The sequence below is a fragment of the Engystomops pustulosus genome, chromosome 10 (assembly GCF_040894005.1).
Source record: "Engystomops pustulosus chromosome 10, aEngPut4.maternal, whole genome shotgun sequence".
In the NCBI taxonomy this organism is placed as follows: domain Eukaryota; kingdom Metazoa; phylum Chordata; class Amphibia; order Anura; family Leptodactylidae; genus Engystomops; species Engystomops pustulosus.
The window spans coordinates 57,721,578-57,735,783 of NC_092420.1; the positions used below are offsets into that span (position 1 = coordinate 57,721,578).

Here is a 14,206-nt window from a genome sequence, read left to right on the forward strand (position 1 = left end):
AAAGCCACTAGCATTGTGTTGTTAAGCAGCTAAATCCAGACAACCTCTTTTATTTATTAGGTAGAAACAATTGACAATATATCCTGCTATACTGGTTGGCGAGCATTTATCAAGACTCGCCTTTTCATGCTGCTTTTGATGGCCTTTTACCACTGTGCAGCGAACCCCTAATATATAACAAGACCTGTTTCATCTCATAAATAAGGTGCACTCTGTACAGCCAGCTACAATTGACTCCAGCAAAGGGAGTGTGATCAATTATACCAAACGTTCATGCCAGAAACATAGTTAACTCCGTACCATACACCCTTATAGGGAATAGGTGGGGATTTGCACATCTTTTTATGCCAAACTGGGGCTGATAAATGCCCACAATGTGTTTATACTTTATAGCATAACTCAACTGTTTGCATAAATGAATAGTGCAGATGATAATAGTACAGTTTGTAATATACTTTAGTAAAGAATAACGTTCCGTCGGGTTTTCCGTTGGCCACGCCCCCCGATTTCTGTCGCATGAAAGCTGGCGCCAAAATCCCGGGGCAATTCGGCGCAAATCCGAGATAATGCGCGATTCAGACCCTTAGTAAATGAGCCCCATTGTGTTTGCTTGCTATGTGTGAACTGGCCCCAAGTGATTTTTGATTAAACACTACAGGATATATTACTTTAAATATAAGATTGTTGTCCACTTTCTTCCTGCTTCCTAAATTCACTAGTTGTTACACTTGAGAAACCTTAAATGATTTTACTATTAAATATTGCAATTTCAGCACCTTTGTCTTTGCTTAGAACTGATGACTTCACTCCATATCTGTGTGTTTATCTGTGGTTTATTCAACTTATTGTCAAGTAAAAAAAATACTATAATACAGAAGCTTGATTTAAGTGAAGATACATAATGAAAAAAAGGTGGCGTCGACACATTTTCATAGGTGGTAGAAAAAGAAATTAATACTGTTAATTCCACATCTTGCAATAAATAATAAGATCTGAATCTCAGACAGAATCATAGTACAAAATATAGAATAAAATTTCTGTGCATTCACATTACAGGTTGGAAGAAATAAAGAAATATTACAGACAAATATCTGGAAATTTATAAATAATAGAGCAAGCGGCAACATATACAGTTACAATATATTCCAGATGATCCTCCTTCAATTTCTTCTCTAGTTCTAAGGAACACTTTCTGGTAGCGACTGACATAAAGCAATGCAGGATCATACAATATATTTATTCAGCCACCAATTGTACAAGTTCTCCACTTAAAAAAAATGAGAGAGGCCTGTAATTGACTTCATAGGTAGATCTCAACTATGAGAGACAGAATGAGAAAAACATATCCCAAAAAATCAGAGAAAAACATTTTTTAGAGAATTTATTTACAAATTATGGTGGAAAATAAGTATTTGGTCGACTATAAACAAGTAAGATTTCTGGCTCTCACAGACCTGAAACTTCTTCTGTAAGAGGCTCTTCTGTCCCCCATTCATTACCTGTAGTAATGGCTCCTGTTTGAACTTATCAGTGTAAAAGACACCAGTCCACAACCTCAGAAAGTCACACTCCAAACTCCACTATAGTGAAGACTAAAGAACTGTTAAAAGGACACCAGAAACAAAATTGTAGACGTGCACCAGGCTGGGAAGACTGCATCTGCAATAGGCAGCAGCTTGGTGCAAAGAAATCAATAGTAGGAACAATAATTAGAAAATGAAAGACATACAAGACCAGTGATAATCTCCCTCTATCAGGAGCTCCACACAAGATTTCACCCCGAGGGGTCAAAATGATCACAAGAACAGTGAGCACAAATCCCAGAACCACACGGGGGACCTACTGAATGACTTACAGAAAGCTGGGACCAAGGTAACAAAGGCTACTGTCAGTAACACACTACACCGCCAGGGACTCTGATCCTGCCATGCCAGACATGTCCCCCTGCTTAAGCCAGTGCATATCCAGGTCCATAGGATGTTTGCTAGAGAGCACTTGGATGGTCCAGAAGAGTATTGGAAGGATGTCATACGGGCAGAACTCAACTCATGTTTGAAAAAGAGTGAATGCTGAGCTGCACCCAAAGAACACCAAAACTACTGTGAAGCCTGTACCGACTTCTCTAGTTTTGATAAATATGGCCCAATGTGATTTTCTGGATTTGTTTTCTCATTTTGTCTCTCATTGTTGAGGTTCTACCTATGATATCAGTTACAGTCCTCCCTCTTCGTTTAAAGTGAGAGAACTTGCACAGTTGGTGGCTGACTACATATTTTTTCCCGAATGTACATCAAAGTGTAACATGATATTCACCATATTAAAGAATGGCAGAAAACTTTTGAATTTTATGGTTTTTATGGCTTTTGCTGTAATTTACCACAATACAGTGGTGAGATTCAAGTTAAGAACTGCTACATGTTTTTATATTATATCAATATATATATATGTTTTTATATATATCAATGTAGACGTCAGATGTACAGTAGGAGAGCCCAATGTAGTCATTCATCTCTACAAAGTCCAGGTAAATACAAACAGTAGTCTTAATACAGCCACTAAACAGTTTTAATATTAAGGTTAATGATATGTTCATCTCTATTTTGTATGTGTGCAAAGTATTTGTGTAGAGTATATGTGTACAGTATGTGTGTAGAGTACACAGTATGTGTACAGTATGTGTATACAGTACATGTGTATAGTATGTGTGTATAGTACATGTGTATAGTATGTGTGTACAGTATGTGTGTAGAGTACACAGTATGTGTACAGTATGTGTATACAGTACATGTGTATAGTATGTGTATACAGTACATGTGTATAGTATGTGTGTATAGTACATGTGTATAGTATGTGTGTATAGTACATGTGTATAGTATGTGTGTACAGTATGTGTGTATAGTACGTGTACAGTATGTGTGTATAGTATGTGTACAGTCTGTGTGTAGTGTCTGTGTGTATAGTATGTTTGTATAGTACATGAGTACAGTATGTGTGTATAGTACGTGCACAGTCTGTGTGTAGTGTCTGTGTGTATAGTATGTTTGTATAGTACATGAGTACAGTATGTGTGTACCTTGGTACCTATACAGAGATTATTCACCTCACCTTTACCTTTTCATGTTTAAGTTACATTCATAACAATTATTAAATAGAAAATAACTGAATGCATATTATAATAAATTCACCTTATGCATTATGTCGGTGAGCATAAAGCTGACATCCAACCTATTAGATACTGCATTGGGAAATAACCTGGCACAAAGATAGGGCAAGGATAGTACTCACAGATCTAGGAACCCCTTGGACTGAACACAGCATCTAAAAGGTAAAACAGCTGTGATCAGTGTCAGCACATTGTGGCAAGAGTCTGGCCATCATTTTTTGCACTCTGAATTACAGAATGAGGTAAGCTATCCCTATTGTACATAGATCCCTAGGAGGAAAAGGTGTATAGAAGACCCTTAAACCTCTGGCTAGTTACTCTCAGCTTCCTTGAACGGTAGAGTTTTAGACAATGAATAGTAAGGCCGTGTTGCCAGTGTCTCTGCTAAATCTTTGAAGACGAGAAGTTATGCATTCAGATATTTGTATTTAACAACCGCAGATAACATGGATTTTTCACTCTCACATTAAATAACCAAATAAAAGCCTAAATAAACATCTTCTTTTACTGTTGTAACAAAATAAAACATGAAAAATTCCACTGTGGTAGTTACATTTTATAGGCACTGCACATAAGGGTTCTCCCGATGCATAACTGGTTAGTACATGTATAATCTTCTGCTTGGCGTATTAAGATCATGGCTTTGTGGCTCGAAAGGAGACTTTTTAGTACATCTCACACACTTTGCTATGACACATCCCAAAGGCATAGTGCGTCCTCTGTACTGAGCATGCTCATGGTCTGCATGTCCAGTATTGAGACAGTGGAGAATCCAGAAATTACTCCATGCTACCAGGGGGGTTAAGCTGATGTTTGCAAAGTTCAGAAATATTTCCAGTGTTACACTGAAGATTATTAACATCATTCATCTTCTTCTACATATGTGGATGGAAACCAGCCAACCTGAGTGAGAAAAGAGACATGTAAGAACAACACACAAAGGATGGGAGGTTTCTGGTCTATTCAGTCAGACAGTAAATGGAGATGAGTTTTGGCCGAGAATATGTTAGACTTCATACTTTTCTCCTTCTACAGAAAACACATGTGTTCATGATAATCTTTGCTGTTATGTCACTTAGGCTCTTGCGGGCAAAGCTCTCCATCATATTTTTATCTGACCATGTTATCACTCTGTAAGTCCAACAGAAATGTGGTAACGCTGCCCGGACTTAGCATGATAAATCTGGCACACGGTCAGACTGAGCACCGGATTGCCCTCTAATTTGTGTCACACGGTGCCTAGTGCAACTGCACCACAAAAGGGTTGTGTGCCACACATTTGCGGTGCAGATGATTCTTAAATGCCTGTGCAAGCATTTTGTACCTAAAAGAACGTGCAAAGTCTGCCACAAAACTGGCGCACAGCCCCAATATGTTCAGATGCAGATGAAAAATCTAGAGGATTGAGCTGTGATCTGTATATATACAGTTAATGGTGAAATCCATAATAATATTCATTAACCAGAACCAAAAAACTAGCGCTGGTTGTAGCACAAATCGACACCAGCTCAGACAAACTGTAGATTTGCGCCAGAATGGCAAATTTGGCACGTGCTATGATCTTTAATACCATTTTTCCCCCAAAATAAAACCTACCTGTAAATAAGCCCTAGCATAATTTTTCAGCTTTTTCTTCAAATGGCTTTATCTTCTTTTCTCATTTAATATCATGTAAGGATTGTGTTTCTAGGTGCCAAAGATCTGTAGATATCCATTGTTAAAGTTATAGGGGAAGCGTATGATAGCCCCGCCGCTGCATAGTTGCAGCCCGATACATCCAGGGCCTGGCGTAGAAAAAACCGCAGCACGTATGAAAAGTCGCCGGCAACAGCGAGTGCGCCGCCGCTCGGCCGGCCGCGCCCCCCCCTGGCAGATCTGGGCAAATAATCTCAAGTGCTAGCAATAAGCTGGCGTGGCGCAGAGGCCATGATAAATATGCCCCATAGTCTGGATTGCGATTTTCATATACAGCTCCTACTCCTGACAAACTTTACTGTGGATATTTCTAGTTCTGTGGCACCAAGAACAAAATCCTTGAGAGGTATTAAAGGGGAGATTGTCCTCTTTACATCAGAACTTGTGGTTTAGGTGCCAAAGTCCAGAAGATATAGCCTTTGAAATGTGCTACCCCTGTAGCCTGCCAGCTGAAGGCATCATTGGGAAGCAGGAAGAGGGGGCTGCCAGAGGGATCTGACAGTCTGTATAAGATAAAGATATGATTTTATCAAATAAGGTTAGATTTTTGTTCAATAATAAAGAGGGATTTCTATTCTTAGAAATAAAGAATTTCACAGAATATACATATATATAACCCATTTTTGGAGCAAATAACAAATAATTTATGACCCTGTCTTTTTTTGGAGAAACATGGTATCACCCCTCATTTTCTTTTATTACAATGCCCTAAACCCTTTCCCACCATAAGCCGTGCATTTCTGTACCTTGCCATTCGATTCTCCTCTCCACCAGCCATTGGTCCCAGACTTGGTATAGATCTTGACTACATCACCTTTGAATAGGGACAGCTCCCTCATGTCTCTGGCACAGAAGTCATAGCGGGCAATGGCAATACCTAAAATTTTGGGACTCAGGACTGAAAGAATAATAAAAAAAAGGTTATGACACGTAAAATATAACCTCATGTAAAATGAATGGTGTGAGGGAGAAAAAATGGTTAGAAGGAGATAGTATTAATCTGTGACAAGATGGACAGTGAAAGAAATGGCTATTACTACGTCTGAGGTTCTTGTTGGCTTTTGAGGTGTAGAATACAATACAATAAGAAGTTGTAAGAGATTATTCCCAAAGCTGAAAGCACTAAATAGTTAATCTGCTAAAATACATTACTGGTCCATTGTGGACGGTCTCAATATATTAGAGAATGCATAGCTTTTCAGTGGATATCAGACAGCATGTCAGAGACCTGGGCCTGGGAAGAATCTGTCATACTGATAATACATTGTAATTCTACTTAATCCTATAATCTCTTCTCATTCTGACTTCCCTGCTCGGTGACTGTATAGGAATCAGGTCTCATCAGGTCCATTGGTACATTTTATCTGCACTTATAGGCACTTTAGTCATACTTCTAGGTTAACCCTTGATTTTAGAGCCTGGCTGCTTTTCAGTAGTAAAAAATATTCTTTTTTTCTAGGTTCTTTTTTTTTGTAGCATAAATTGGGCATTTCTTTTGTTTGAAAATGACCTATGTATAAAACATTTTTATTTGTAATTTAATGTAATAATGTTGTAGAACCAAAATGATTATTGCCTATAACAATACCTAATATGTATATTTAAACATGTTTTCTGAGATATTTATGACCTATCCATAGGACAACAATACTGGTTTAGGATCTGACACTTGGGACCACCACTGTTTAGCGGACTCTCGGACTAAAGAGAAGAGCTCCATTTTATACAGTGGCTAGCCATACATGGCACACAGGATACTTATAAGAGAATCCTTCATGGTCTTGTATTAGGCAGGACACTGCATATCAGTTTTGCCTGGATTGAACCTTGAATTTGAACTATATGTGACCATGGACACAGAATTGGTGTAACTTCAATAATCATTACTTATTTCAAGTGACATCACGGTATTTATACATTATATATCAGTTATTATACTGTATTGTATATTGCTATATTATTACTTAACCAGTCATATGTAATAGAGTGAAAACTGCTATAAAATATTTAAAATTAAATGAAATAAACCATTGAATGTAGTAAATTATTTCTCCTCAAAAATGTATTTTGCTGATCTGAGTGTCCAAATCGCAGGCAAACAGATGGACCTTGGTCAGGTAACGTAGCATGCTCGGAAACACGAATACCTATGTGTAATGTCAGTCAATACCAAGTGATAATTAGATCAGTGATCAGTGATCTTTTCATGGTTTCTGCTCGCTTGTTCTAATCCAGGCTGACAAATATATGAATACCTGGAGATTTCTGAACTGTATGCAGATTGTGCTTAAATGGCAATTCCTTAGATAGCAGTGTTATCTGAATCACTAACTAATGGAGTTGATGTGCTTTCATACAACAGTTACAGGTCTGGGTCTCATTCACAAACTAAAAATAAGGATTTTGAAGTTCCCTGAATATTCTGATTAGTAAATCATTATTCCAACTATAAAGTTGCATCAAAATGTAGAAGTTGTAAAATGGTCCACATATTGATATATTCTAAAAATATAAGAGTTACCGTATATAGCGGCGTATAAGACGACTTTTGAAGACAGAAAAATCTTCTGTCTTCTCTGGGGTCGTCTTATACGCCGGTAATCGTCTTATACGGGCTGAGCCCTCTCCATAGCCGGTAAGTCTTTGCTGCATATTGCTAGCACCGATCGCGGGTGTTTGCACAGCGATGGCTGCCGGCAGCCTCAAAAAGCTGCCGGCAGCCTCAAAAAGACAAAAAGACATCGGGGTGCATACTCACCCTCCGTTGGCCCCGATGTCCACGCGGATCGTCTTCCGCGCAGTCTTCTTTCTTCTGCTGGGCGCCGCCATGCTTTTCCCCGGGGCGGCGCCTAGTATGACGTCAGCAGCGGCGCGTCATACTAGGCACCGTCCAGGGGAGAACAATGGCGGCGCCCGGCACGAAGTTAGTGAAGACAGAAGACGGGCGCCGAAGCCAGAAGAGGACCCACGCGGACATAGGGGGAGCAGCGCTGCAGGTCGGGGCCACCGGAGGGTGAGTATATTAGTTTATTATTTTCTATTAATGCTGGACTGGCTGGATATTACTGGGCACAGGCTGTATACTACTGGGGGCTGTGCTGTATACTACTGGGGGCTGTGCTGTATACTACTGGGGGCTGTGCTGTATACTACTGGGGGCAGTGCTGTATACTACTGGGGGCTGTGCTGTATACTACTGGGGGCTGTGCTGTAATGTATGGTAATGTTGTTGTTGTATGCCTTATGTTTATGAGCGACAGTTTTCCTGCTATATACCTGCATGTCATAAGAATTTACATAAAAAAAAAGGACCATGTTAAATTCAAATCTGTTTTTTTTTTTAATTTTTACCGGTGTTTTGTATGCGTTGGAAAAGGGGTAGTCTTATACGGCGAATATATCTTAAACTCTATATTTTAAACAGGAAAGTAGGGGGTCGTCTTATACACCAGGTCGTCTTATACGCCGGAATATACGGTACATTTGATCATTTATACAGATGTGTCCTCCTTTACCTTTCCTTTTATATCTCGAGATGTAAAGCATTTCAGAAGACAACCTTTTCACACAAACTTCTGTGATGTCTCAGCTGCTCAGCCTGCTGTAATACTGTATTGAATACAGTATTTAAAATTGGATTTTGGGTCTTGTCCAAATCTGACTTAAGGTAACGGTGGACAAATCTGTACACAACCAAAAGTATATAGCTTTGCTCCTGTGGCTCAGCCTGAATTAGATGGAGCATACCCGGCAGCATGCCATTCACAGCATGGGCAACTTACGATTTTCTAAATGTATTTCCACTACGTCCAATAATAACCCTTTCAATCCTGTCTTATTTTGACTATGACATGATCACTGATAACAAGCCATATAGTCATGTTTCTTCATCTAGCAGCTTTGTAGAGAGAGTGAGGGACATGCAGGAGGAAAAGAAAGCAGTGCCATAGCTACCTGACCAGAAGGGAGCAGTGGAGGGGGGCACAAAGCTGTACTCAGGCGCAGTAACAAAAGCAAACCCACATAGCACAGACGTCGCTTGGAGAGAAGACAGACAAGCAATAACCAGAGAGTCACTTCCACATCACAATGAGAAATATAACTACATCTTTGTGCAATGAAACGACTAGTAAAACAAGTGCCAAAGCCACACACACAGCAGAGTGCAGGGACGGGTCTCCTGATGGGAATCAACTTGTAATCGTTATCTAGTGATTAGTGACTACCCATCATCCTCCTATAGAATTCGTTTCTTTCAATCTAAGGCTGCATTCACACTACCGCAAGGGGGACGTATATATGGCCAACGTATATGCGGCCAATATACGTCCCCCAAAGACGGCAATGGCGCCCTACAGGAGCGGTATGGTACCACACACGTGCGGCACTGTACCGCTCCGTACCCTGTGAAAAAATAGGACATGTCCTATTTTTTCAGAGAATACGGCGCCGTGCGCCATGTATCCCTATGGAGAGGGGCGGGGGTGAGCAGCGCTCTCCCCGCGCACTGCCGTGTGGCCGCCGCGCTACGGTACAGCGGGCACCGGTCGTGTGAATCCAGCCTAAATATGTATAATGTAGAATTCTGTGCCATTTAAAGGGGTGTTCCCATTTCAGGAAATAAATATTATTGTTTGTAGAATGAAAAGTTACATTATTTCAAATAAACTTTCCGTATCAATTCCTTTTTTCCAGAAATCTGTTCCTGGTCATGTGATGTCACACAGGTACGGATAACACAGCTCCTTAGTATCACAGAGAGTCATTTAAGCCGTGCACCTATGTGACCACAGACAGTAACCAAGAATATAGCAAACATAAAAGCTTCTGATAGAACACAGCAAGCAGATATCTAGAAAACCATTAGGAATTGATACAGAAAGTATATTGGGAAATTGTATAAGTTTCGATAATTAAATTGCTGAACATCCATTTAAAGAAAATCCACCAAATCAGGCATGATTACTTGTATACCCAGGCACAGTAACTGTAGTAATCTTCTTATATTTGTTATCTAAAATCAACTTTTAAATTTATGCGAATGCACATAAAGGGCTCTAAGGGGCATTACCAGTGCCCCACCACGCTGTAACTTCATAGGCCCTCCCCCACTGGGGGAAGTGCTCCTGCACATTATAACGACCTGTGATGCTACAGTGCAGCGGGCTCTGGTAATGCCTCTCAGGGGCCCCCTCTGGCTTTTTAGTTTAAATTTAAAAGTTGATTTTAAAAGGAAGGAGGCATGGATAACAAATGTAAGAAGATAATTACAGTCACGGTGCCTGGATCTATGAATAAGTGTCCCTGGTTTATCATGCTTGATATTGACTTGTAAATTCCTTTAATATCTTTATACGTCAGTAGAGTGGTCAGAGCTCTGGATATCTGATTTTAGGGCACATTCACATGGCCGTCTGCGGGGACGTACATGCGGCCGCAAATTTGCGGCCGCATGTACGTCCCCATAGACGGCAATAGTGGCGCGGCGCAGATACGGTGCCACACATGTGTGTCACCGATCCGGCCCACACACCACAAAAAGATAGAGCATGCTCTATCTTTTGGCGTGTGTGCGGCCGTGCGCCGCTATTCTCTATGGAGGGAGGAGGGGCCGCCTCCTCCTCCTCTCCCGCACGGCTGGCATACCGCTGTGTGAATGTACCCTTACCATGATATTCTGGTGATACCATGATATTTTGAGCCAAAAAGATTTAAAAACTCAATATGATAAACTGAAAACAGAAAAGGTGGAGATTTAGCTTTAAAGGCAATCTATCAGGATGAAGGATCACGATGGTGTGTGCCCCTTTGGGAGGATCCGCTCTTCTTTAGCTTCTTCTTATTCCCTTGCTTTACAGAAAACTGCTTTAAAAATGATCCAAATAAACCTAAGGTTCCATTAAGAGCTATGAAGCCCAGAGACCCACAGACTCATTTACTTCATTTCTAAAGCCTTTTGCTGTAAAATCAAGAGCATAAGAAACGAAAAGAGCAGATCCTGCGAGAGGGGGGCTCACAACAGTATGTAAGTGTGATTGCTTTACAATCCTTCATCCTGGTGGTAGATCTCCTTTAAGAGAATGCTGAAATCCATAATATGCCCAAGTATGAACTAGCAAACAAGTTGGGTTTGGTCAAGTACTTATAGAGTAACCAAAACATTGTTGGTCTACTTACAGCTGTGAACATGCGTCATGTGGACACCCATCATGCAACACAAGTGCTTTTTGCCATCCAGATCTCCATATAATGTATTGATAGAATTTAACCAGAAATCATGGTTGGGTAAAAAGTGAAATGTGCTTCATATCATATACATTCCAAAAATTACCTTTCTTTAGAGTTTAATGCATGCATAACCTGCAGGGCAATACTCCAGCAAGAGCAAGAGTAGGGCTTTGTGCATTCAAAGTTATATGTAGTGCCAAAAACATAATGGGAGGTTTTAGAGCTTTTTTTTATAAGATTTAGGGATGGATTTCCCGATCTTACCTCCAGTTCTCGGCACTAGATATGCGGCTGGGGTATAGGGCAGTTTTTGGTGATAAAGGATCACTCTGCAAGTTTTCATGGTGCAAACAATTCAAATCGCTTAAAGCGTAAGGGTTGTAATTCCAGCAGTGCAACATAGTAGGTAAAGGCCTCTTCTGTTTTTTGAGAATTATCAGTCAATATTAATCCCTTAAACCTACTTTTTTTTTAATAAAGGCAAACCCGTAAAACCACTGACGTTTAGTAATGTGATCAAAATCCAGGCAATTTTAAGCAACTCTCACACTACATTTGCAGTGTACAATCTGCCATATGCATGGGGAAAGCACCCAATACATACAGCACATCAATCTTATTCAAATGCCTCTGATATGGGACAAAAAAGATGTCTATATGGCTCTATGTCAGGCCAGTATGCAGCACATTAGTATAACTTTAATTTAACCTTTGACTGATTAAGTTTTGTATTTCAGCTCAAGTAAAGTGTGTTCACATTTCTTTTGCAAGTTGAAATTATAATGTAACAGTTTTGCATCAGAAATTAAAGTGTAACTAAACTTTCAACAAACAAAATGGTATATATCAATAGCGCTGGTAATAATAGTGAACTTTGTAATACACTTGTCTTTCTTTTATTTAAGCAGTTGGTGTAAATCAGCTTTCAGTCCTGTATCCACTGACAGCTAAGAGACAAAGAAACCTGATAAAGTGTCTAATAACTTAACTCTTTACAGATAGTCCCTAGATAGTGTTATCAAGGGAAAAAATTCTCTAGGTATGGAAAGAGTAAATAATTAGCCTCCTTATCTGTCTGATGTGGATGGAGCTCTGAATTCTTTGAGATACAATGCTGACTGAATGAAGAGCAGAAAAAAGACACAGAGAAGCTTCTTTTCTTACTCTAGTATATTACAAAGATTACTATTATCACCTTCTCCCCTAAAATCAAAGGTTTAGCTACGCTTTTTCCTACAATTCCAATATTAAAAGTGAAGACAGGTGCTGGTGTATGACTGCAGCCAAAGTACTATAGATGATATACCAATAAACTGGTAGAAAAAGAAACTCACACATTCCTGATGTCCGGTTACTTGCATGTCCAGCTTCATTTTCTGGAACTTTGTAAGGGAAAAGGAGAGTTGTGTCCAAACTTCTAAAACCTTCTCGGAGAGATTGATGTTTATAATATTCTACAAGTTCCTGTATGAAACAAATAAACTTATTGTGTGAGGAGTAAAGCACGCCCTGTATGTAAGATATATCACTGTGTTCTGTATGGAACATTCTTTGAAAGATACAATGAATATTCAATCAGTTTTTTTAAATCAGCCTACTATCCACGTACACCAGTGACATCTGAGAGATAAAAGTGACCGGATAATGTTCCTAATGACTTAACACTTTACATATTGCCCCTGGATAGTCTGATATTCTTAGCTAAAACATCAAGGAAAATATAATCGAGGTATTTAAAGAGTTCAAGATACTGTCCTTATCTGTCTGTAGTCGACGGAGGCCATCAGATACCTGCTTACTAAAGGAGAAAGAAGCAGAAAAAATCCACAGAGAAGCTTCTGTACTTTACGGAGTATATTACGAAGTTTACTATGATAACCTGCTTTATTAATTTTTTAAAAGAATATGCTGCAAAGGCTTAATTATAAAGTAAAGTTATCCTGACTCAATCTAAGCTTTCCTCGTTAGGGTGTTCATAGAGATGTAAAAAGAATACATCTGAGGATGGAACCCCCTCTAAAGCCTCCATACATTCCAGAGAAAAGTTTACCAAACCCATTTCCACGGGTTTCGATGACAGAAAAACAGAAAGGGATCAGTAGCCCATTACTTTGTTCTCCACTATGTATGAAAACCACAGGCATGAGCTATCGACTATGTATGGAAACCTTTATGCATGTGAATATTGTTTGCTTTTATCTTCAAATATATATTGTATATCCTGTATACAAGAATTATTTGATTTTCATACCAACTACAAAGCTGGCAAGGTCACATTAAGTCTGGAAGAAGTCTGACATGATCTATCTTTCTTTGAGGCTTTACAAAAGCATCTCTTTAGGGGGGGATGGTATTAAACTTTTTATATCCACTGTTTATCCTAAAAGGCTCTATATATACCAAAGAAAATATATAAATCTAGTTATATGCGAGCAGTATATTTAAACTGTAAGTGAACTAATTTATTCTCTCTATTCCAATTATACAAATATATTGTTCTACTTTTATTACTATGTTCCAGGGTTGTAAAACTCTATAAAAAGCCATTACAAAGAGGCACAATTTGGAAAGTTTATGTAGAAAATTAAATCTCTTTCATTATTATGTCTACTAAAAGTCAGTTCCCTTTCATTCATTCTCTCTAAAAAAAAGAGTAAATAGAAGAAAAGCACAACATTTTCAACAAGCCATAAAGCAAATGCATTATATCGCATTAGTCATCTGTTTAATTCAAGAATATGTGCAACTTCAAGTTCTGGTACCATACACACATGTAATGCGCATATAGGGAGTAGCCAACAAGTATTCAAAATGGGTACAGATACTCCCTTCCAGTTGTCTATAGCATAAGGTATATTCAGTTGGTAACAGAGAACTAATGGAAAGATGGAGAAGAGTATTGGAGTCAATACAGATTACTGTACATCCTCGAGTTTTTCGACAAAATTTTTGTGCTAAAAAAACCCCCACCTGGCTGATACAACCATATAAACTATGATACACGAGTATATAAAAAAATATATACTTAATACTCTCCAGCACTCACCCCCCCCCCCCCCTCCCTGTCCTCTTCTTCAAGCATCTCTCCTCTTTTGGTCTTTGGGTTCACCAGCAGCTTCT

General features: G+C 39.2%; 1 protein-coding gene across 2 annotated transcripts in view; it reads right to left on the bottom strand.

Annotated features, from left to right (window-relative positions):
* Window positions 1-815: 815 nt before the first annotated feature.
* VAV3 (vav guanine nucleotide exchange factor 3) overlaps window positions 816-14,206 on the bottom strand; it is a 149,594-nt gene continuing 136,203 nt past the window's right edge. For both annotated transcript variants that reach the window (XM_072127942.1, XM_072127941.1), the window contains exons 25-27: window positions 12,421-12,550; window positions 5,605-5,756; window positions 816-4,066 (exon numbers count right to left, since the gene is read on the bottom strand). In XM_072127942.1, the coding sequence (XP_071984043.1) occupies window positions 4,025-4,066; window positions 5,605-5,756; window positions 12,421-12,550 (324 nt within the window). In that variant the 3' untranslated portion in view covers window positions 816-4,024. The remainder of the gene's footprint in view (window positions 4,067-5,604; window positions 5,757-12,420; window positions 12,551-14,206) is intronic.